This window comes from Thamnophis elegans, chromosome 2 (genome assembly GCF_009769535.1).
Source record: "Thamnophis elegans isolate rThaEle1 chromosome 2, rThaEle1.pri, whole genome shotgun sequence".
Lineage (NCBI taxonomy): Eukaryota > Metazoa > Chordata > Lepidosauria > Squamata > Colubridae > Thamnophis > Thamnophis elegans.
This window is the reverse complement of record NC_045542.1, coordinates 143,423,446-143,449,402: the sequence shown is the minus strand read 5'-3', so window position 1 is coordinate 143,449,402 and position 25,957 is coordinate 143,423,446. Positions and strand designations below refer to the sequence as shown.

The 25,957-nt window shown below is 41.8% G+C and overlaps 1 protein-coding gene across 1 annotated transcript; it reads left to right on the top strand.

The window, feature by feature from the left end:
- Window positions 1-863: 863 nt before the first annotated feature.
- On the top strand, window positions 864-16,045 carry LOC116503643 (serine/threonine-protein kinase pim-1-like). Its single transcript, XM_032210199.1, has 6 exons — window positions 864-1,074; window positions 7,030-7,130; window positions 9,854-9,904; window positions 10,292-10,658; window positions 12,332-12,508; window positions 14,196-16,045. Exons 1-6 carry the CDS (start codon window positions 990-992, stop codon window positions 14,360-14,362), a joined length of 948 nt encoding a protein of 315 aa, XP_032066090.1. The 5' UTR covers window positions 864-989; the 3' UTR covers window positions 14,363-16,045.
- Window positions 16,046-25,957: the final 9,912 nt, after the last annotated feature.

Sequence of the window (25,957 nt, the reverse complement as noted above, 5' to 3'; positions counted from 1 at the left end):
ATAAATCTATAAAACTTTGTAAGAAGGGCACAAAGGTTGATCACATGGCCCCGGCACACAGCAACCATCATCATAAATATGAGTCAGTGGCTATGAGGATATTCTTAACTGTGTGTGAAAAATGGTCGCATCACATTTTTTCAGTGCCATTGTAATTCTGAACAGCCATTAAATGAACTGTGGTAAATCGAGGGTAACCTGTAGTCAGTTTTTGCTTCTAGGCAACACTATGGAGTAAAAGTGTCTTTCCCGGGACCCTAAGCAGAGAAGCAAAGGGAATACGGGATGCTTCCTTCTCTCCGTTGTACAGACCTCCGTTGTACAGACGTTTCTTCATCTGGGAAGCAGCAGCAGAATCCAGAAAAGGAAAGAGCAGGGGAAATTAATAGGATTAACAGATGAGTTGGAAGGGACCTTGTAGGTCATCTAGTCCAACCCTCTGCCCGAGCAGGAGACCCTACACCATTTCTGACAGATGGCAGCCCAATCTCTCCTTGAAAGCTTCCAGTGATTAAGCTCCCACAACTTCCGAAGGCAAAGCTGTTCCATTGGTTGATGGTTCTCACGGGCAGAAAATGTCTCCTTATTTCCAGATCGAATCTCTCCTTGGTCATTATTCCTTGTCTGGCCTTCAGGTGCTTTGGAAAATAGCTTGACACCCCCTCTCCGACCAGCAAATATCTTGCTGGTCATCAAAACGGCAGCAAAAGTGAGGATTGTTGGGTCTTTTCTCGCAAAGAGACGACCCGAGACTACGCCAAGAAAGGAACGGGAAGGGGGGGAGAAGAGCCCGGCCTGGAGCTACAGCTGGGAGGGGCTTCACCGCACGGGGGGCGGAGCGGAGATCGCTTTCCCAATCCTGGAGGCTTCGCTGGGATTCCAGTCTCCGCTCCGGGAAAGCGGGGGGGAAGTCGTTAGAGTTGCGTTTCGTTGCTTCTGGTTCGCCAGAGTTTTGCTCGTCGATCACCCCGGGGGTCGAAGGGGCCGCGATGTCCTCTGTGAAGGTTCTGTATCCTCCCAAGATTCATCACAGCATGCTTAACTCGGGATGCCTCAAAGATGAACCGACTCAGGGTAAGCGTCCCAGGAGAGATTTGCCGTGGGGGGGGGGGGATCGCGAGGGGCAAGGGATGGCTTGCTTGCTTGGGGGATATTTTACCCCCCAAAAAACTTGGGTAGCTTGGGGGTATGCACAAAAGTCTGCATATGGATCGTTTCTATCCTATCATTAGCTCAGGAGGCAAAGGCAGGCTGGATCCTTCCTTGTGGTGGACGCTCGACCACCACTTTCGTCCGAGTCCCTTCAAATTGTCCATTGGTTGTGGGATTGGGGGTGGGGGGCTTCCACCAAAAGTTCTGCATGATCGGAGGGGGGCGTCATTGTGATCAAGGAAGGGGGAGTTTATCGTATCCGCACCACGACCTTGTACTGGCCTTAATTTAGCTGTCAGGATTTCCCCTGCAGTTTTAGGACCTGTAGTTTGTCCAGGAGGGCTGACACCCTCCCCCAAAGTGAACTACGTTCCCAAGCTTTCGTGGGGAGATGGAATGTCTTTTAAACCCGGATGAAAAGTAGATGTGTCTCTGGAGACCACTCTAGCCAAGTGCTTCAGATGGGAGCTTGGTGACACCAGAGGCTGCAGCTGTAGATAATAGCCTCCTTCCTCAACTTGGTAGCCAACAAGGGTAGACTTTCTGGTAGTTGTGGTCTCAAAATAAGTTGGGGTGGGCTGGGTGGATTGTGTGTCTTAAATATCAACAATGTGGAGGCCATGGTATTCCCCTCCCCCAAGCATTTACATCTGATTATGATTTGTGTAAATTCCCCCTCTTCTATCTTTTCCTTCCCCCCAACTTCTCATATACTTGCTAAGGATTTCGAGTGCACGCTGTATTTGATGCCTGAATATGGTTCATTTTAATAGTGTTTCTTTTTTCCTGGACTGGACTACCACTGTTCTTAACAAAGTTTGAAGACCAGTGCTGAAATATTTCCATCAGGTTGCTTGTTGCCAAATGTAAAGGAGACTCTGCTATTCTAGCTCAGTGCTGACTCCTGTCAGCAGCTGCCAGCTTTGCAAGCTTTTTAGCCTACCTCCTTTAAGGTTTATGGTTAACTTTCTCTAAACTAGTATTGGACTACAATTCACATCCCTCAAAGCCAACAGGAGTGGCTGGGGATGAGGGTTGTGATCTCTCTAGCTGGCTATTAAATCTGGTTTAAATCCAGATTAGGTTTGGATTGGTTAAAATATATGTAAGTAGCAGCAGGTTTTCAAAGCTCAATGAATTGAGTGGCCAGAGCAGAAGTATATACAAAATATGCCCTTGGACTCTTTCTGTGTTTGGAATCTTGCTCCTATTTGATTTTAATCTTTTAATGGTTTAAAATGAAACAGGATATTGGGATGCAGAATACAAATAAAAATCCTTTTTTTAAAAAAAAAAGTTTTTTTTATTTTTTAGTCTCCTACATACAATTATAGGTATACATTTACATAGCTATTATTCTTATTTAGATTTATCACTTTTATTTTTTCATATAAAAAATTAAAATATACATTCGGGGTTACTTTGCTTACCATCCCATACATCTATTTTATATTATCACCACCCTACTTTTCCTTTCTTTTCTCCTTCCCTCTCTTCTCTACTTTCTTCCTTCCTCCTCTCCTTTCCTTTTCCTTCTTCCCTTACCTTTCCCCTACTCCTCTCTTCCTCTTCCTAACCTCTCTCCTTCTCTTTCTATCCCTTCCAGCCTTCTTCTCCTTTCCTCTTTCTCCCTTCCCTCTCCTTTCCTCTCTTCTCCTCTCTTCCTTTCCTTTTCTGTTATTTGGTTATATCTTATCCTCTCTCAACTTGGTGTATTTTCGGGATGGTATTCCCACAAGCTCGGTTATAATTTTATACCGGAATGCAAATAAAAATCTGAACCATTGTGTTTATTTGCACCAATACCTTTGGAATGTGCAAATACCCCATTGGAGAACCTCCTTGGGACTGGTTCTCCTTCTGTTATAAATGGTCATGTCCATCATGTCACTGATTTCATTAATAGACAAAGAAGCCATGGTAGCTATTTTGCAAATGCTTCCAAAATTCCAAATATATCCTTGACTCAAAAAAAGCACCTATTTTCTGGCATTAGTGGCAATTGTAAAAAAAATAAATAAATTACAGTTTACTAAGATGTATACAGGCAGGCTTTTCAGGAGAAAGATGGAGATACTAAAATCTTGTCCTTTTTGTATGTGTGCAACATAACCATATTTATAGAAGAGAACCTGAATTGAACTGTGGAGTTTTTGGTGTTTTCTTGGTCTTTCCTTGCAGATGTTTCATTACCCAACTAAGTAATATCATTTGTGCTAGTGAGTATGGGTTTTGCTCCCTGTTTACATACAGTAGTTTGCCCTGCTGGTATTAGTGGGAGTACATTTTTTTTCTTTAGTAGTCCTTTGATTAGGGAATTGTTTTCTGCTGGATTGTTTGTCTGGGGTGGATAAATATATTTCCAAGCGGGGCAGGGTTCCAATCATGCCTTACCTGCCCAGATGCAAACTTTGCCCTCTTCCATCTCCTTGAATGCCACTTGTTGCCAACCAATTTGTTTATAAATAGATGTCCTTAAAAAAAACTCTTCTCCTTTAAAGCATTCCATACAATTGCTATGATAGGATTTGGTGCTAGATGGGCATTTGGGCTCTATAGATTTTGCTAAATGGCTTGAAATACATAAAATAATATGGGTTATCAGATAAAGAGCTACTTGCTACAGAGGAAAAAATAATTAAGACAAAGAGGCACAGGATTTGTCACGCTAAAACCTAGAGTCCTGTGGAACTGGGCAGCCAATAAATATTGTATTACATAGTACTTGTAAGGGTAAGGTTATTTTATAGACAGTACATTCACACAACCCACTATATCATGTTTATTAATGTTATTGTGCCATTAAAGAGTACTGGCCATTAAAGAGCCAAGGTGGCGCAGTGGTTAAATGCAGCACTGCAGGCTACTGCTAGATCAGCAGTTCAGCGGTTCAAATCTCACCGGCTCAGGGTTGACTCAGCCTTCCATCCTTCCGAGGTGGGTAAAATGAGGACCCAGATTGTTGGGGGCAATATGCTGACTCTCTGTAAACCGCTTAGAGAGGGCTGAAAGCCCTATGAAGCGGTATATAAGTCTACTGCTATTAAAAATGTAGATCTTGCCACTGTTTAAGTTTCATCATTAGGCTGCTAGCTTATTGCATTAAGTTGTGCTGAGGGAGAGAATGAGTAGCCCAAAGTCACCCAGCTGCTTTCTTGCCTAAGACAGGTGTGGAACACAGGGTCCCACAGCTTCTTTGGCCCATTCACTCCCTCTCAGCCCAACTCATCTCACAGGGTTGTTGGGGAGAATAAGAGGAGTAAGGAAGATTGTGTGTTCACCACCTTGGGTTATTTATGAAAATAAGATGGGATATAAAACAAATATTTTTTTAAACCAATAATTCTCATAAAAATTAGAATAGCATAGCATAGAATAGAATTATTTATGGACCAAGTGTGATTGGACACAGAAGGAGTTTGTCTTTGGTGCATATGCTCTCAGTGTACATAAGAAGAATAAAATACATTCATCAAGAATAAAAAGATTATTTATTACAATTATTGGTTGTATAGAATGGCAATTATTTTCCTGTTAAAGGGGAAGTAGAGTTGGGATATAGTGCCTGATCCAAAGCCACCAAGCCAGATGACAGCAGAAAGATGTTTGCCGCTGTGCGTCTTTTGATGTTTCCAGCTTATAAGCTTGTGTCTGTGAGTAAAGCATTGTAAACAAATGTCTTTGCAAGATCCTCTTGACTGACAGAAAACTTGCTGGAAACAAATCTCATTCTATTTTTACCTTCTTTTCACATCTGCCAGAATTAAAAAAAATATGTTTTGTTTGCATTGGTTTTTTTTTTTTTTTGATGGCCCTTCTAAATTTATGTGTCACTGAAAAAACACGTAACACAGTCATGTAGCAACCCATTTTCAGTCAAGGTTGCTCTCTTGTCCTTGGGACAAAATTGTTCCTCCTCTACTCCACACTATTCTTTTTAAATGACCTTTCAGGATCTACTTTTGATCGCTGGGATGACGTAGAGCTAGCCAGCACTTTGGCCTCACAACACTGTTTCACATGACAGTTTTGTTCTTTATCCTCTCCCCCCCTCCCCATTTCCCATCAACAGAGAATCTCCCACAAAGTCCACAGTAAATAAAAGTGTCTCTTTGACCAGAAGGCAGAGAAACATCATGTTCCTCCACATCCATTGTGCAAGATCTTGTCCAAACTCCCACTGCAATCACTCCCACCACAATTTCTCTCTTAGGTTGAGCAAACAGCCCTACTTAATGCTAACCTCTCGACCACGTCATTTATAGCTGGAGCTCCCTGACTTAAGGGCAACTCCTGCATTCCTAAGGAGTTTAGCTATGTTTCTCAGCAGTTTATAGTTTAAGGCTTATCTTTGTCAGCTTGTATTGCAGGAAAGTGAAACCAAGCTGGCAGACTGTCAAAGGAGACAGGAAAAGTGACGTCTATTCAGTCATTTGGTACCTGGATTAGATTGTTGAGGGAGAAGTTTCATTTGCTCACTAATCAATAGATGTAGGAAAGGATTTTTGTTGTTGTTGTTTTCCTGTTTGTCAGATCAAGACCTTGACCAGGCTGCCACACTACTTGTTAGTAAAAACTACATCAAACAGGAAAGTTTTCTTCTAACTCCACTACGGGGAAAGGGCCTCCTACAGACTCATGGTCTCAGCATATGCCTAATCTGAGGTTATCCCAAAGGTGCTTTTTCAAGAGGCAAAAAAACCCCAGTTGCCTCTTGAAAAAGCACCTTTGGGACAACCATGATCTGGATGACTGAGAATCTCCATAGACATTAATCTATGGAGGTTAGTTAGTCAGTCCGTAACTAATATCTGCATTCATATTTGCAAAGAAAAAATATGTTTGGAGAACAGGGAGGCCTCGTTTTATATAATCTAAACCACGACTGAACACTCTCTCTCCTAAAGTTCGCGTGCTTTTCCTAGTCGGCACAGTTACTAAGAGTAACTTCCAGTTTAAGCTGGAAGGAGCAAGGAAAGATACAAAAACGCGAAAGAGGCTGCAGGTCCAGCATAGGGACTCCGCGTTCGGCGCGAATAAAGCCACTTTCGCCTCTGCAAAAACTCCGGCACTTCTGCGCCGGTCGCTCCCCACGTGGATAAACAAGCTGTTTAAAGAATTCTGGCGCGCCTTTCCTCGATTGGCTAGCGCCGCGCGCCGCGCTGCTTCCGATTGGTTGGAGTAACTGCGCGCCCGCCCCCTTCCCTTACCCCCCTCCCCCCAGCGAATTTTGCCGACTGTTTTGGTCTCCCTCGGTAGATTTACACTCGGCCGGCTGGCCATTAAAAAACTTTTGTAAGGTTTCCGGTTCTCCGATTGGCCGAACCCTCCCGCCCCCGTCATGCGGCTCGCATGACCATTGGCCAGGGTGGTCGCGGAGTGGGTTAGCCTCGTAAAAAACGAAGGAATTTCCTCCCCCCCCCTCCCCACGTTCGCGTGGTTGAAGCGGCCCCGAGGGGGCGGGGCAGGGCAGGGCAGGGCGGAGGCTTTTAAGGCTTGATTGAGGCGGGAGTGGGGGGCGTCCCGTTGCTTTGCCTGGCCATGCTTGTAGCTCACGGATCCACCTGCCACCGCCAGGGTTCTCCTGAAGGGCCGCTGGCTCCGGACGCCGCGCAAGAGGAGCCTGCATGCTTAGGTACCCCCAGCGCAAGGCAGTACGCGAGGCAGCAGCAGCGCCCGGGCGTAAACAGAAACAGAATTGGAAGGGACCTTGGAGGTCATCTAGTCCAACCCCCTGCTCACGCAGGAGACCTGTACTAGGGATTCGAACCGTCGAATTGCGTCTTTGTGAATGGTGGGGGGGGGGAGGAGGAGGCGAGGATGGCTTTCCCGGCACGCACGACTCATCCGGCTTCTTTCCCCTTTTTCTCTCTGCAGGGAAGGTGGCCTTGGAGACGCGCTACCGCCTGGGAGCGCTGATCGGGAGCGGCGGCTTCGGCGCCGTCTACGCGGGGACGAGGCTCAGCGACTCCCTCCCGGTGAGTGAACGTGTGAACGGCGGCGGCTTTGCTGGCGCCGGGGCTGGAGAAACCGCATGCAAGAGGGAGAGAGAGCCCCGCGTCTGTAAGCGAACGGGGAGCCACGTGGGGGGGAGGAAGGGGGCGGGCGAGGCGCCACGTCCACCAGTTCTAGCTATCGTGGTTAATGGTAAGTAGGAGGTCAGAGCCGGTAGGAGGCGGGGAGCCCCTGGATTTAATCCATCCTCTGGTCGGAGGTGTGCACAAAGTGCCGCCATTTAGATATTTCAAACCCCTGGTTGAAGGACATGTGCCTTTTTATGTTTTAAAAAAACGCATGGTTTAAAAAAAAACCATGATGCCCTACATTAGTAATTTGTATTTGTATTTATTAGTTCGTCAAACATACAAGATAGCAGGTATAAATATAAACGGATATAAATGAAAGAAATGGATACAAATAGATGGGGACAGTAAAACAGGGACGCTGGTGTGCTTATGCATGCCCCCTTTCTGGACCTCTTAGGAATGGGGTGAGGTCCAAGTAATGGACTCCTCCTGGTGTTTCAAGCCATTATCTGAGTTTAAGGGCTTCTGAACTGACCAACATAACTGTGGCATAAGCGTCTTTGGACTATGTAATGGACTGTACAATTTCCTGAAATGCTTGAAGTTGTTATTTTGACGCAAGAGAGTGTTTGAACCCATGATTGAAGGGGGTTGGAGAAAGATGGCTTTTGGAAATGCAGAAAATAGAGACGTGGATAATTAACTTGTTTACCTAATCAACTTATTTGAGATGTTTCAAAAATCTGGATTCGAAGGACAAAGTGTAATTTGGAGTATGGAGGGGAGGGTCATGTATAATACAATGCGAACACCTGCTGTGTCTTTTGTGGATTTGCACAGCTTCCCTGGATTCTGGGAAATACACATTGTTCCCAATGGTGCTGCCCATGTCTCCACATTCATTCAGAATCATATTTTGCCATTTGAATTCTGCTTTAAAATAAATCAGGGCTTAATAAATATTAATAAATTCATGTAACATAACGTAACAAATTTTGTTATGTAACATAAAAACTCTTGTATGTTATAGTTCTAGACCAGGCTAGTTGGCTTCATAAACCATAAACCACAGTGACTGTGGTTTATTCTCTTGTGCTTAATGTGGTATATGCCCAAGTTCCTAATTGGGTACATTATGTAGACCCAGAAAATGGATTAATTCACTAATCAAATTAGAGCCAGTTTGGTCTAATGGTTAAAGCACCAGATTAGAAACCGGAAGACTCTGAGTTCTAGTTCTATCATAGGCATGAAAACTAACTGGGTAACTTTGGGCCAGTCTCTCTCAGTCCAATCTCCTTTTCAGGGTTGTTTCTGTGGGGAAAATACAATAGCCACCTTGAATTATTTATAAAAATAAAGAGAAATCAAAAATCAAATTGAAATCATTATATATACAAAAGGGTATTGCAGCTTCCAGTTCTTTAGCCAGTGTTGGATTTCATACACATTTCTTCTTCCCAGAAACCTATGATTTCGTATGGGGATTTTTAAGTTTATAATGTTTAATTTTTTATGATGTATTATTTGAGCCACCGAGAGTTACCGTGTGGCAAGATGGGTGGCTAACAAATTTTAAAAATAAATCAGTAATCTATACTTAGATTCACAAAGACTGATAGAAATTTAATAATTCAAGTCCTAAGAATTATTAATGTAGCATCTGAGGATATAGGCAGTTCCAAGCAGAGGTGGTGGGGGAGGGGTTGTGAAATTCAGGTCTGATAAAATCAAAATTTCCAAAAACTCTTTGGGTAGGACTCCAAGGGCTCCAATCACAATTGGTATAGCAACAGATTTCTTTTTCTGAAGGTGATCAATATATATGATGTACTATACAAGGGTTCTATATATATAAAATGCATCATAAAAGTTCAGTACCAAAAATGGATGCCTAGGCATTTTTGCCACATTTTTGTGGTTGGACATCAAAAGGCAGTTTCAGTTTCCATCAGTTGTTGTTTTTTTACTAAGAAAAACTAGTGGTATTGATGAGGGGGAAGTTAAATACTAGACCTCCCAGCAAATGTTATGCCAAGTGTTAAATTATAAATTTCTACTTCTAGAATACTAAAAACAGAATATTGTAGGTAACGTCTGTACAAATAGGGAACTTTTGATTATTGACAATCTTTACAGGGTAGTGAAAGCTGCATCCTGAGTTGTACTGTTAAAATATTTGTGAAAGAATCCATAATTCTGAATAAGAGATATTTTTCCCAGTGCCAAAGAGACACTTTCAATATAGTTTATTACAAAAGTAGTCCTTGTTTAGTGACCACAACTTGGTCTGGCAATTTGGTTGTTAAGTGGTTGCTAAATGAAACTGCAACTGTGCATACGATCTTTAGATTTCCGTTGCTTTACAGACTTGTAAAGGCCGTAACCATGAGGGACTGGTTGCAAAGTTATTTTTCATCACTATTCTAATTGTGAAACAAGGTCTACCCTAACCTAACCCTAACCCTGTATTTGTTTTTGAAAGTAAAGTTTTGAGAAAAACTACTGAGAAAATTCAACCTTCCTCCAGCTTTGGAGAGGCATAAGGAGAGCTTGTTTAAAGGATGATGGTGGTTTTCAGGGACTGGGTTAGCTACCATGGTGGGTTGTAGCAAAGTTTGTTCTAAACCTGCAAAAATTGCCTTTTAAAAGTTTGCTCATTTTTCTTCTTTCAGGTGGCCATTAAACATGTTGCCAAGGATCGAATCTTGCAGTTCCACCATATGGTGAGCATTTCTTCCATGCTGAACACTTTTGCAATTAAACTCTTGCAATACTATTAGTCTTCTCATCGTTCCTATAACCCATCTCCTCCCACTTATGACTGCAGGACTGTAACTTTGTTGCTTGTATCCTCATGATTTATATTGATATTGATTGTTCCTTGATTGCTTATTTGTACCCTATGACTATCATTAAGTGCTGTACCTTATGATTCTTGACGAATGTATCTTGTCTTTTTATGTACATTGAGAGCATAGGCACCAAAGACAAATTCCTTGTGTGTCCAATCACACTTGGCCAATAAAGAATTCTATTCTATTCTATACCCTTTGCTGTTTGGAGTGCTGTGGCAAACGTTCTTACCAGTTTTGATTTCTGTTCTTCCCTAGAATGGCACTCTCATCCCTCTGGAAGTCCATCTGCTGAAGAAAGTATCGTCCCCAAGTTGCCAAGGTGTCGTCCGTCTTTTGGATTGGTTTGAGCAGCCTGACTCATACTTCATTGTTATGGAGCGACCGCTTGTTTCTCAGGACCTGTTTGACGTTATCACAGACCAGGGCCCACTCCCAGAAAAGGTGGCTGCTGGTTACTTTCAGCAAGTGGTGGAGGCAGTGCGCCATTGCCATCTGTGTGGTGTGTTGCATCGAGACATAAAAGACGAAAACATCTTGGTAGACCTTCTGCATGGTGACTTGAAGCTCATAGACTTTGGCTCAGGTGCATTGCTGCGGGATACTCTATACACAGATTTTGACGGTGAGTATAGAGACTGTATAGTTGGCAGGGAGAAAGGAAAGGAACATTTGCATGTAAAAAAGACAAAGCCTTTGTATGAAACTGCAGTGAGTTTCTGCTAGCCACTGGTAGACAGCCAAGGGGTCGTCTAGCTGTACAAGACAACTTTCTATGGAAGATGAGGAAAACATGGAACCCAATATAATAGTAAACAATGGTTTATCACAGAAGTATCTCTTAAAATAGCTTTCCTACACCCAGTGCCCCTGAACTTGGAAGTAACCATTTGGCCGGGGATTATTGATATTGAAGTCCCAAAATCTATGGAGGGTATCAGGTTCAGAAAAGCTGGTCTTGAAAGGTGACACAGAAAGGTTTCTGGTTACAAGAATTTCAGAGAGCTGGTAAAGAGACACCAGAGCTCTTTGGGGTTTTTCCTAGCTCAGTTCTGGGCTAATCCACTAAATGCTCCTTTGAATTCAAGCTTGATTTCTGCAGACTTTATAGACATTCTTAGCAGTAAATAGACTGATGTTATTTCCTTCTGGAATTTTTTTTTAAATTTTCAGTTTAGCATGGGCCCTAGGTTAATCTCTAGTCGCCTCCTTTATCTGCTTAGCCTCACGATTGCTGCCATCTACTGAAGCCTTCAACCAATAAGAAAAGAAAAATGTGTTCTGTGTATGGAATGAGTAGTTATATTGATAATTAACATGAAGGCACAGAGGAGTTCTAAGGCCGTACTTGCTACTTTTTCATCAACAGAACTATGCCCCATCTATTATCATCCACTGGACATTTATAAGGAAGGGATCTTTATATATACGAATTTTGCAGGTAGACTTATATTCTAAGCCTACATGCAAAATTTGTATACATAAAGATCTCTTCCTTATAAATGGTAAGTATGGGCTAGGTTACGCACAGAACTTTATAATGGATTGAGTTCAATACCACTCATAGCATTCCTGTTTGCTCCTAAGAACTCCAGGTGTCTGAGGACCTCAGGAATGTTGTTTTTTGCTAGATAACTAGTTCCCAGGGCTCTCATATTTTGAATTCTTTTGAAAAATATGTTAAAGGTAAAAGCAATTTGATCTCCTCCTTAAGCTAGGCTTGTTTGTTTTAGATTAAGAGTGTCCATTGTTTTTTTAAAGAAACTCAGATGGTTAGGAATTTTTCAGAATACTTTCATCTCCCAAATATGTGGCCATTACTCTTTTGATTCATTGCACCCTTTCAGTTTCCACATTTTGAGGAAGCAGAAATTCTATGTGCTAAGTGTACAGCTGATACATTTATAAATTAATTCTAGGTATCCCAGATTCTTAGCAGTGTCTGCTTCCATATAGTATTAAACTCATAAAGAGTTTGGTTGCAAATGAGAGAGGAAATCTATGTTAGCATGTGCTACTGTAAAGTATTGATAAAGGTTTGCATGATCGTTTTCTCCAAAATAATTATTTTACAAAGTGCGTTTTTACACAGAGAACTTTCTTAATATTTTTTTAATATTGTCTTAAGTTTGCAGATAGAATAATTTTATGTAGAGGAAAACTGAGCGTGGCCAACTGTTTATCTGAACAGGATGGCCTGTCTACTCTTGTCTTACAAGAATTTTTTTAAAAAAATGCAGTTTACAAGCATTTTATTCTTTGGGCAATGTGGTGAGCTATTCCTCTCTCTTGCTACAGGCACGCGGGTGTACAGCCCCCCTGAGTGGATAAAATACCACCACTATCATGGTTTGCCTGCCACAGTGTGGTCTCTGGGTGTGCTGCTATATGACATGGTATGTGGGGACATCCCTTTTGAACGTGATGAGGAGATCCTGCTTGGAAAACTCCACTATCACTGTAGGATATCCTCAGGTGAGCACTGCTGTGAGCTTAAGCCAAAGACTATGTCTGACAGATTCTGGGAGACTTTTAGGCTCATGTATGTCACAGGGCCGAAATGGGGGCTGGTCCGGGAACTTCTAGACTAAGCTTTCTGTTGAAAACTTTGTTTTTCCTGGTGACAGTTCCGGCCAATATTCTTTGCCTTGTCTAGTCTTTCTCTTCCTCTCCATCTCTGTCTTTCTTTCTCTCTTCCTCTCCCTTCTTTCCTTCCTTCCTATTAGTAACTCCTGACAATTGCCTGAATTAGTCGTGCAGTTTTCTTGGCAAGATTTCAGAAGTGGTTTGTCCTTGTCTCCTAGAGCTGAGAGAGGCAGACTGGACCAAAGTCATCAAGCTGGCTTTACGCCTAAGGCAGTACTAGAATTCATAGCCTTCTAGTTTCTAGCCTAGTGCTTTAACCACTGCACCAAGCTGGCTTTTTTTAGTAGAATTAAATTGGCCATTTCCCTATAGAGGTCTTTATGTACGCCATAGGAAAGCAAGATCTGACTCCTTTGTACAAAAATCTGTATCTCAATCTAATACTGTAAGTGGCTGAACAACCTACACCGGTAATGGCGAGCTTATGGCATGCGTGCCAGAGGTGGCACATAGAGTCCTCTCTGTGGGCAAGTGCGCTGTCGCCAGCTGATTTTCTGGTTTCCAGAACACAGGTCTTTGCGAGTGCCGGAAAATGGTCTAAAAATGCCCCAAAACCAGGCAGTTTTCTGGGCCTTTTCCAGGTCATTTTGAGGTCATTTTCCAGTGCTCCGGTGCCCGCAAAGACCATCTTCTACCCACAAACTGCATGAAAACAACTCAAAAAAACTGCCCCCAAATGCCCCTAAACAGCCAAGAAACAGGCATGTGCGTGTTTCAAGTTTCCAGTGCTCTGATGCGTGCACATGCATACGCATTTCGGTTTGGGCACTTGGTGCCGAAAAGCTTCGCCATCACTGCCCTACACTAAGAGGCCAACACCCTACAGTCAAGCAGAGCCCAGCTAAAGTAAATTATTGTACCAATAAAGCACAATAAAAACATGAATAAAATTAAAGGTGATTATGACCCTCATCAGCACATGAATGTTCCTTGAACACTTACTGTTTTGTTGAGCAGGTTGTCCTGCACGCCTCAGAAACCTTGGATGAACTATTTAATAATGGGGGAGTTGCCCCCAAGAAGGACTGTCTCTGTCCCTCCTCCCTCCCACTCAGCTCCTTCACCCCATATTGTGATGACCTTTAGAACCCTCTTTTCAGGCAAACACGTTGGACCAGTACAACTTGGGCAGGAGGGGCAATCCTGAAGACCCCTTAGAGCCAAACCATGTAGGGCTTTGTGGGTTAAGGCTAGCACTCTGATTGGAACATAACGGGCGGCCAATCAGTGCTTAGAACTTCACAGTGGCTTTGACTATGGAAATGTTAAGGTGCTTGACAAGCAGCTGTCATTGGATGGACCAGTTTACTGCACGAATTTATGAGTAATTTACCCATCTCTGAATGACTCCCTCAGGTTTGGTTAAACAATGCAATCAATTGATAGATTTTGCCTGTGGGAAAGTAGGTACGCTTTGTCTTGGTCTAAACGGCAGTTTTAATGATGTAAGTAAGCCTTGTCGAGTGGTTTGTCCATAGGGTGATGCAATTTCAGTAATTATTTTCTCCTTTGATAGATTGCCGCCACTTGATTGAATGGTGCCTTTCGTTAACACCAGAGAAGCGACCTTCCTTGGAGCAGATCCTGGCTCATCCGTGGATCCTCACCTTCTTGGAGCCAAGCGGGCGCAAAGTGCAGCAGCCCACCACCCACAAAGGTGGCACTAGCCTCCGGACAGAATAGGGGCAGCTTGTCATACAAGGAGCAAAGGGCACCCTGGCTTCTCCTGCACCAAAGGACTGATCTAATCACTGTTTCTTATTCCTGCTGATTAGCTGAGCGGGAAATTGCCAATGGGGGCAATTTCTGAAATCCCAGTGGTGTGGCAGTAATCCTGCCCAACTGACTAGACAATGGGGCTGTCACACGGCTCCTACACAAGACAACAGAGACCAAGGGGTAATGTTTTGTTTACACAAGGACTCTGCCTGGCCCTGCGTGCTGGGAAGGGGCAGAGACTGGCACCAGGGAAGCAGTTTCAAGGCTTTCTCTTATATGATTTGTACGACTCAGGACCCCAACCACTTTGGGGCAGCAGGATCGACTTCATTTTTTTATGTAACGTGGATATATATGCTTATGTCTCTGCAGGTGACAGCTTATTTATTTAGCATAATATTCCATGGGGGGGATCATTTTTTATGTTGATGTTAAGCGTTTACCTGCTATCATTTTGAGAGTAAAAAAATTTTTTTTTTCCTTCAGTGCAGCCCAAAACTGACTCGATAACCTCTCCCCACTTTACCCCCATATATTCATTCCTGTTCAGCCATTCCAAGTCTGAAACCATGTTCTAGGGCTCGATTTCTCTGCTATTGCCCTAATTTATATGGGGAAGGAAATGAAAAGTAAAGACCTAATCTCATTCAAAAATGTACAAAAGCTCATCCATAAATAAGGGTATGGTCGGTGTGTGTGTGTGTATTAATTGAACTTCTGGTGGGGAAAAAACTAGCTCCAATCCTCTTCTTACAAGAATCTCAAATTTTGTTCACATTCAAGCCAAGCTTTCATTCCAAAGAAAATTTACCTTTTCCAAAGATGCTGGCAGAATCTTGCGATTCTAATGGTTTTAAGAATCCCGAGTTTCTTGTTTGAAGTTCCTGATAGGATTCTTGCCTCTTCTCATAGATCTTTCATCTGGGAGACTTTGGATATGAATGTGAATGGCCCAGGTGGTTCCTCATTCCATCTCTTCAATTTTAGCCATCCCATGTGGTGGCTTGCAAGTACAACTGAGATGTTGGTTAATAAAGGGAAAGCCTGGTGCCATGGGTGTTTTCTTAGCTTTGGCAAATAGCTTTTCATCTGTTGATTTTTCTGGACCTCCCTTCTCCCACCCTTGCCCCCCCTGTTTTGTTTGCCTTAGAAATTGTGGGGTCAAAAGAGGGGACTTCTGTGTTTACCCTTATTCATATTAATAAATTAGGCCAAAGTACTCTTAATATTTGACTTGTGTTTTGAAAAAGTAGCAGCAAGAGCCTTTTTTTTTTTAAAGAAAACTTTGGGTTACATGGGGTTTTCTCCGTGATTCCCCATCTTTTAAACAGAAGTCAAAACCTTCTCTTAGCCAAATTTATTTCGCTGGTTGTTTTGAATTCTGGTCTTTCCACTTAGTAAAAAGAGAAGGACGCTACATCCCCAAGCAGTTAAGACTGACAGTAGATATTTGAGGTGAAGATCCAAGTCGATTTTCACGCAGATTTATCAGTCATGATCATCTAAGCCGGGTTCTGCAAACTTTAGCAAGCGGAAAGGAATGCTTGCCACAAACTTGCTTGTCCTGAATGAAGCAGGTGAGATGAGCATGCTTGATACCCTGAAAATTCAAATCTTCTAAAAGGAGGAATATTTTGCTCTCGCTCTCCTCTGGGAAGGTAAACAGGACTCCACTTTTAATCTGAATCTTAAAAACATCCAGAAACCAGAGATTTAATTGCTGAGTGTCTCTGAGGTTCATAGTGACCTTAAAATAGTGAGACCCTCTACTTCCGTAGATCATGGAGAGAGAGAACCAAAGTCTCCCCTCGATTTTTTCCTGACCATGCTAAAATATGAACTTGTGTCTTCCTGTACCTGCACAAAGCTGAGCAGTCTTAAATTTCTGTCTCTTTAACCCAAATATCGTGCCTCTTAATAATTAAGTGGGTGCTGGATCAGAGGGATATGCAAAAAAAGGGAAGGTCTGCAAAACTGGAGATCCAGTCTGGGATATTACCAGCAACCGTTTCTAAACCTGCTGCCGCTAGCAATTATAACTAAAGAATATTTATACGCCAGTTCTGGTTGTTACTTTATATTTGTGGACTTGTTTGTTTTGTTACTACTGCCTCTCATGTACATTTATGCAACCACATAACACAGTGCCTCGCCCTTTTGGGCCCCAGGATCTACAAAGCCCAACTTGGGTTTAAATAAACTTTTATAAGAAAAATAGTTCTCTCGTGTACACGTGTATTTGGGGGCGGGGGGGAATATCCATTGAGTTTCTATGAGTGTCAATGACCTTCGTTTTGCTGATTCATTGCTTAGTTCCAGAATTTACAAACCTTTACAAATATATATTTGTAAAAACCTTTAAATTTAAATATTTGTAAAACCTTTAAATTTAAATAAGCTTGAAAGGAAATAATAGCTACAAAGGTCTGCTATGGCACATGCTTTACATCCTTTGTATTTTGAAGAATGTTCAAAGTAAATTTAAAATATAAATGATAATGCATTTTTTTAAATCTTTAACTTACAAAAATAGCAAAATATGCAGAGAAAACTGCTTAACTGTTAGCGACAATATATGAGGTTAGGAAGTAGCTAATGGTTGGCCCATCAAAGGTCCTTAAAATAGAAGTCTCTTTTTGTCATTCAAAGCAGTTTGGATGGGAATATGCACTGGGTCTATATAGTGTACTAAATATCTTGGCTTACGAGATAAATCAGTTGGGTTTATCCAAATCTTAATCCACAAACATGCTAAACCCCTTGAGACCCACCTGGATTTTGTTTTGGAGCAGAATGCAAAGTATCCTGGAGGATTATTATTATTATTATTTTGCTAAATTTCTTTAGCAATTATTTAGCTGGATGCTTGGATCTACAAAGATGTATGATGCCTTGTGAATTACCGGAATTGTTGCTACCAATTCACTTTTTTAATTTATATTTATTTGTACACTGCCTTTATTATTTTTACAAATAACTCAAGGCAGTGAACATACACAACACAACTTCCTCCTATTTTTCCCACAACAACCACCCTGTGAGGTGAGTTGAGCTGACAGAATGACTGGTCCAAGGTTATCCACTGCCTCTCATGGCTACAACAGGACTAGAGCACTGGCCTCCTGCTTTCTAGCCTGGTGCCTTAACCACTAGACCAGGGCGGTCAAACTCAATTTCATTGAGGGCCACATCAGGATTGTGTTTCACTAGAGGGGGCGTGGCCAGCTTGATGTCACTTGTGTCAGTTCCTGTGGTGGCCCGAGCACTCTGCCAGTGAAAATAGCCCTCCCGGGCGCCCTTTTAGTTGGCACAGGTTTGCAGGAAGCCATCTCAGCCAAAAACGGAGCTCAGGAGGCTACGTGCAGTCCTCCTGAATACCATTTTTGCTGGCAGAGGCACCGTGTGCTGATCCTTTGCTGCTTCCATGGTGGCCTTGCCGGCTAGATCTAACCATCCCATAGGCCACAGGTTTGACACCCCTGCACCAGAACAAAACAGGCTCCCTATCCATTACTCAAAACCTGATTATCAGTTTTCCCTCAATCATGCAAAATATCTATCCATATAATCTGTAGAACACAGATATGATCTATGATTTATGCCGTTTCCATCTGCTTCCATTAAAAAGTAGCCATCTTTCTTACTGGCAGATATCTTAAAATGTAATTAAATATCTATTCATGTTCCTAACGCTCTGATCCACACGATTGTTCACTTCTTCAGGAAGTGTGCAGAAGGCATTTCCTTTTCATTTGGAGTAGCACACCTATCTCCCAGGGTGTGAATCCAAATTTAATTGAATGCGTTATGACACAACTGGAAGCAACTGGAGAGGTTGACTATCTTGCCAAGTTGTGAGACTGATTTAACCTGTTTTTAGGAGTTCACGATTGCCCACAGATTTATGAACCACAGGGAGTTGCCATTAAAATGGTCCCTGAGCAACCTTTGACAAAAGCAAGGATGGAATTAGGCCATAAATCTAGACCAGACAGATGTCACTATCTCGTTAAGAGATGGGTAAGTGGAGCGTCATTCGTGTCACGCTCTCAGCGTGAGAAGTTCTAGTTCTCCTGAGCACGTGGGTGTTGTCTGGGGCAGATAAAGCATGAGGTTTCTCAAGTCAGGTTCTGACAAGATTAAAGCAGCTCAGCATCCTATTAAAAGAGGTGTGTTCTTAATGCTGGAGTATAAATGCTTTTGCTGGAACAACTGCTTTAAGAAATGCAGAAACTGTTGGAGTGAGTGTTTCAGGTAAGTCAATGGGCTTTGACAAATAGATGGGCTGTGGGTATGTCACCAAGGCCTCTTTCATTAGAGACACATATTAATCTAGTATCTGAAATAGGGCTGATTAATACGGTGGTTAGCTCTGCCTAATAGTTTTCAAGCAAAATCAGTTTAGTTTGTGGAAATGTAAGAGTCCTCTGGGAAAGAAAGGTACCATAATAATTTATTGTTTAGTATAATACATCTCCACTGAACGAGAAACTATTGTAATGAGTTGAAGAAACGGTTGTTCAAATCACAGGTCAGAGAAGGAAGCATATACCGGTAACTCTGTGTCCAATTTAAAAGGCAAATATAGGAATGAAATGGCTAGGAAAGGATGACACCTGGAATCAAAATTGGAGGCTGAAGTACTAATGATCTGACATATGCAGATGGCACCACTCAATGCAAGTGAAAAATAAAAGATAATTATGAAAGTCAGTGGAAAATGTAAAATCTGGGTTACAGATAAATATTAAAGATAATGTCAACCAGCATGTTTCATAAACTTACAAGCGGCAGCAAAAAACCTGAAAGTAGTAGGTTGCTTTGTTTTAGGGGCTCAAGAATAGCTCAAGATGAACAGTATCCTGAAAAGGTAAAGAGAAACATGGGCAAGGTCATGAAGGATGTAGACATTTCAATTACAATCAGTTGTAGAAAACTGAAACTCACATACTGTGGTTTATGAGCTGGGAAAAAAAATAACCTTAACAAACTGAGGCCATGGAAAAAGTCAATGGTTAAAGTGGAGAGGCAAGATCAAGAGAGTTACAGGAACTCTGTGGAAGAGCTGCAAATACTCGTGCTGGATATATGGACCATATCTATCTCTAAAATAGATCACGATGGTTCATATATTCAGCTCTAATCAAGTCCAACTCAGTGACAACTAACTGGTGTATAGATGTCTTAAACTACAACTACAACTGCTTGCCAATTGATTTGAATTAATGAAGGTTGAAATTCAAAGCATCTGGAAGGCATAATGTTGACTATCTGTGCTTCGTGTGCATTATAATAGTAATCGTGATTTATACTTCAAAGGTAAGTCAATAGTATGATCTTCATCTTGCAGATTTTATGAGAGAGAACTGTAACTTCCTGCACCCTCTGCCATGAGTAGGATATTTGGGGTTTGAATTAGGAGCTTCAATCTTATCAGTTATGATCTTAATGTTTCCTACTTCAGTTGGCAGTGCACACCTATTGATGTAGTTTAAAAATTTGTGTGTTCCTTCATGTGTATGAGTCTTCTCCTGTTTGGTACCCTACAGATGTATTGGGATTGCAGCTCAGTGTTCCAATCCAGCATGCCAATAGTTAAGAAATCTTGGAATTGCTCAATATCTTGGCAGCTTGGGGAGTTGACATTTTACATCCGGAATATCTAGACAAGATATGACAGACAGATATGACACAGGTTTGCTATCAGGTGCCATGTAGAAGAAACAAATGAAATCCGCAGCTAAATATCAGTTTCCTCACTATTTAGTATGTTTGGGACTTTCTCATTTTCTTTTCCAATGGCCCATAAATAATATTTTAAATACTGTCATGGAGTTAGGGAAATATCTAGTGATGTTTAACTTTGAGAAGGCTGACTGAGCAGTTCAAATGCTTGAGCAGATGTCACTCAGAGGAAGAAGAACTGTTCTCTACCTACTCAGAGTGCAAAAAAAAATGGATTTAAGTAAGTAAAGGAACAGATATTCCAATTAGACATTAGAAAGACCTTCCCAGTGTAACAATAATTCCCAGACAGAAATGGTATGCTCCTTTACACGGGAGTTAATTCTGAGTAAGGATTTGAAGTTAGTGATCTAAATAACCTCTCAGGATCCTGTGATTCTATGGGGTGATTTGAAATTGCTGAATATGGGTACAAATCAGAGGATAGACGGAATATTTGCTTTTATTTATCTATTTGATTTGGTTGGGGAATACTTGGAGTTGAAGCCCTAAAGCTTAAAAGTTGCCAATGTTGGATGTCTGGAGATTCTCAGTTACCCAGGTCATAGTTGTCTCAAAGGTCCTTTTTTCCCTTCAAAAGTCAACTGGACTCTTTTTTCCTTGAGGAGGAAGAAGAAGAAATCATTTCACTTATCATTCAAGAAGCTTCATTAGTTGTGATGCTGGGAGATGGGAGGATAGGTTAGTACCTATCCAGTCCAGTTGACTTTTGAAGAAAAAAACCTCCATCTTTGCTAAAGTTGGACACCCTGCTTTAAACTGTGCCCTACATATAGAATTACTAAACCTAAGCTGCTAAAATCCAGATGACCACTATATGGCTGCAAAGCATTAGGGTTTTTGGTGTTTCTTTGCTCCCATCTAATCATTTTCTGGATTTTATCATTCCAGATCTGGTGGCCCCACTGTAAGCATATCTTTCCAGAACAAGCATCATGTCATTCCATGATTGGGTCAGAGCCTATCTTTATTAGAGCCTATTAAATTGCAGTTATTAGGATGGTTTTTGAGATCCACAGCTGAGTGACAGGTTATGCGCACTAATCTTGTGATAATTAAGATAATTACTCGATGATCAGTTTGATACTATTAGCTTCAGTCATCATCATGCTTTCTTTGCATCCCCAGTCAAAGTGGGTAGTGCCAAGACAGCCAAGGACCTAGCCAATATGGATAACTCAGTTGGCATGCTGGAAACACAGGTTGAGTGAGGAACCTGTTGTTCATGCAGAGAAACGGTTATATAATTGTTCACCAACTTGCTCAGATTCCAGTCTACAATACTAGAGCCAATTAGAAGTTGCCAAAAGCAAAGACTTTGAGGGCAATAAACATGCTTTGAAGTGCAAGCCAATTATATGGATCCACAGTTTCATGACTAACCTCCTACTGAATTTTATGTGGATCTACTTAGTCTGTATTTTGTGCATGGTCATACGAATGGATTTTGAGATCAACTCATTTCACCTGAGAGTCCATGTAGTATGATAATTATGTTACTAGAGTAACAGGTAAGTGGTTGCAATGTTGAAATAAGGAAACACAGGTTCAAGTCTACTTTTCGCTTGGAAACTCCCAGGTGATTTTGGATCACTTGCTTTATCTGAGCACAATCTACCTTGTTGTTAAAGGAATAACTTTAAAAGTGATCCTACACAAATAGTCCTCAACTTATGATCATTTATTTAGTGACTGTTTGATGTTACTACAGTGCTGAATAAAGTGATTTATGACTGGTCCCCTCCTGTCCTGCCACAAAACAATTGTAGCATCCCCATGGTCATGTGATCAAAATTTGGGCACTTGGCAACCGGCACATATATATGACAATTGCCGTATTCCAGGGTCACGTGATTGCCAACTGTGATATTCCCAGTTGGCTTCTAAAAAACAAAGTCAATAGGAAAGTGTTAGATTCACTTAAACACAGTGCTTCATTTAACACTATGGAAAAATTGCCATAACATTGAGCACAACTCACTTAAGGACTGATTACTTCTGTAATGTGGAAGTTTTGTTCCCAATTATAATCATAAATCAAGGATGTAAAATGCACCTGCTAACACAGAAGGAAAGGAAGGAGAAGAGGAGAGGAAACTGACCGTATAAGAGTTAGTGGATACAAATACAGGTAGTCCTCAACTTACAACAATTCATTTACTGACCGTTCAATGTTACAATGGCACTGAAAAAAGTGACATGACCATTTCTCACGACTGTTGCAACATCCTCATGGTCACATGATCAAAAGTCAGATGCTGGGCAACTGGCTCACATTTATGACAGATGTCGTGTCCTGGAGTCATGTGATCCGCTTTTGTGACCTTCTGACAAGTAAAGTCAATGGGGAAAAAAGATTCACTTAGCAACCGTGTCACTAACTTAACAAACTGCAGCAATTTACTTAACAAATGTGGCAAGAAAGATAAAGTGGGGCAAAACTCACCACAAATTTCTCACTTAGCAACATACATTTTGAGCTCCGTTGTGGTCATAAGTTGAGGACTATCTGTTTATGGTGTAATAATGCATTGCCTAGGGCTCAGAGTTTTTAAGCATTTTCCTCCAAGTCCAGCAGACACAGTGTTAAAAATATTCTATCCCTTGCCTGAAAGATCCTCATGTTCTCTCTCCCCATTTGCTAAATTTTTCTGCCATTGTGCCACGGTATGCCACAAATGTGTGCCATAGAGAGGTGGGAAATAGAGGATGTGAGAGACGGACTGTAATTCATCTTATTTTTCATTACTTAAAATGATTACAACCTCTTGTTCAGAGCTTAAACCAAGGATAAAGAGTTATCAATAGAAAGTTTAGCTGCTCCGGCTGATACTGCAGTGTTTTAGCTTCAGCAGACGTGAAGCACTGGAGGCTTGGATGGTGGAGAAGGAGTAGGCCCGTCTCTAGGAGCCCAAGGGCACACTGTTTACAAGTATATGACACTTCAGCACAATTCTGTGTTTCAGGCCCCCAAGCATTGCAACACAGGGCAAACGGGTTTACATCTGTCAGGCAGATTAAATCACCTTCACCGTCTTATGAAATTAGAGGAGGAGGAGGACTGCTACTCCGAAGGAACTGCGTGAGCTAAAGGGGAGGGAGGAAGAAGCCTCCCCCAACATGATTTAACCTGATATCTTGAGAAGCTTGCCAGAAATAGTAGCTCGCAAGTATTCCCCCGTCACTCCCACCTCTCATTTATATACAACAGCCCCCAAAGGGGAACGCATGTGACGGTTCAGATCAAGGAAATGCATGTTGGGGCAGGTGGAACCTGTAAAATATTTAACAAGGGTATCTGTAAAATATTTAACAAGGGTATCAGCATTTTCTTTCAGTACAGGTAGTGTTATGTCCTCGACTTGCGACCGGCCAAAAGTACTTGACATATGACTGATAGACAGCAACTGCTGAGCCGCGCCTGATTGGTTAAGGCGCGGCTGGCTGAGCGCGGGCTGTTTCTGTTATTCCTTTTGGTTGCCCTGCTTGACAGCTCTAGTATAAATAGCTGTCAAGCAGGGCAAGGTGCTGATTGTGAATAGTTGCTGTTCTCTGCTGTTGATGTTAATTAAAGCTGTTCTATTTTACCTCAGCCGTTCCACGCCTCCTCTGTCTTCACAGTATTGAATAGGAAGTCCCTCAGTTTATAACCATTTGAGGTGACCACAAACCCATGAAAGATATTTACAATCCGACTCCAAACTTCCAGTGGCCAGACACTCCCACCCCACCCTCAGCATCGGATCATTTGATCACATTTCAGAGACTCCGCAAACAGCACCCAATTATGGTCATTTGCAGCATCCTGCGATCACATGACCGTGATTATGTTTTTGCTAAAAAAATCAGCATTAATAGAAAAGATGCAGAGACTCTAGAAAGAGTGCAGAGAAGAGCAACAAAGGTGATTAGGGGACTGGAGACTAAAACATATGAAGAACGGTTGCAGGAACTGGGTATGTCTAGTTTAATGAAAAGAAGGACATGGGGAGACATGATAGCAGTCTTCCAATATCTCAGGGGTTGCCACAAAGAAGAGGGAGTCAAACTATTCTCCAAGGCACCTGAGGGTAGAACAAGAAGCAATGGGTGGAAACTAATCAAGGAGAAAAGCAACTTAGAACTGAGGAGAAATTTCCTGATAATTAGAACAATTAATCAGTGGAACAACTTGCCTCCAGAAGTTGTGAATGCCCCAACACTGGAAATCTTTAAGAAGATGTTGGATAGCCATTTGCCTGAAACGGTATAGGGTTTCCTGCCTAGGCAGGGGGTTGGACTAGAAGACCACCAAGGTCCCTTCCAACTCTGCTATTGTATTGCATTGTATTGTATTTCCAGTTTTTGCCCCATAGAGAAGAATCGGCTTGCTTAATGACTGCAGTCCACATAATTATGCCCATGTAAGATTGTAACATGGGAGATCTGCTTTACGACCATCACAACAAATAACCATAATGTCAGGCTCCAATACTGTTGTAAGCTGAGGACTTTATACAGGTAGTCCTCAACTTACGACCACAATTGATGTTGCTAAGTGAGAATTTTTTTTCATTTATGTTTCTAAGTGAGAAATTTGTTAAGTGAGTTTTGCCCCATTTTACGAGTTTGGTTGCCACCTTTGTCAAGTGAATCACCGCAGTTGTTAAACTGGTAGCCCGGCTGTTAAGCAAATCTGGTTTCCCCACTGACTTTGCTTGTCAGAAGGTTGCAAAAGGTGAATCATGTGACCCAGGGACATTGCCACTGTCATTAATGTGAGTCAGTTGTCAAGCATCTGAATGCAAATCAACTGACCATGGGGATGTGCTGCAATGGTCATAAGTGTGAAAAATGGCCACAATTCCCTTTTTTTCAGTGACGTTGCAACTTCAAACATTCACTAAGTGAACTGTCGTAAGTCAAGGCCTTTATGTAAACATTTGTGCTATAAACAATTTCTTAACTATTTGCAGATCTTTCTTTGAATCTGCTGTGCATTATGTCTGTCTGAAGAGGTTAAATTGCATCCCACATTAACACAAACAGAAAAGCAGTTGCCTCTCTCTCTTTGAATTAATTGCAAGATCAGGGGGATTATTAGCACCAGGAAGGCAGTGGCTTTCCATAAATCTATATACATATACAATGCAATATGATTTAGCTGTTCCTGCACCTTGAAACCCCTAACCCTGTCTACTTAGTGGCGAAGAAGGAAAAAACAATGAAGGGAAGGATAAAAATAAACACAATAAAGGGTGGATACCAGCAAACACAATTGGGCTTCATCCTTGCGGCTAAGGATGAGTACTGAGGCATTAAGCCAGGAGTGAACAAGCTTTGGCCTTCAGACTGCTTGCAGTCCTGGATCTAATTAGAATGACCCTTGGCCTAATTTCAAAACCCTCAGCAGTCAGATTAGAGTACTAGGATGAGGGGTCTGCCACTGTTTTATCGTCTACAAGGCAGAAAGAAAAGAAAACCAAGAAATGGAGAGGGGGGTCATCCTTTACACTTTTCACTTTGGTCTTATCTCTTAAGTGTGTGCACATACACACACACACACACACACACCCCACTAACAGATTTCCCCATTGATAAAATGTTTCCTGCACCCAGAAAATATCTCCCTATCCTTAAGCCACAGGTTTCACAAAAGCAGAAATGTGGACGAAGTGAAAAAGAGAGAGACAGACACACCCCAAATATTTTGCTTTATGCAGACTGTTTACAGCCGAATCAAGAAATTAACTCTCTGAATTCTTTCTAGCAAATTGGGATAAAACAAACTTTGGATTCCACTGGCCTTGGAAGAGGAGCTAGGAAGAAGTCTCT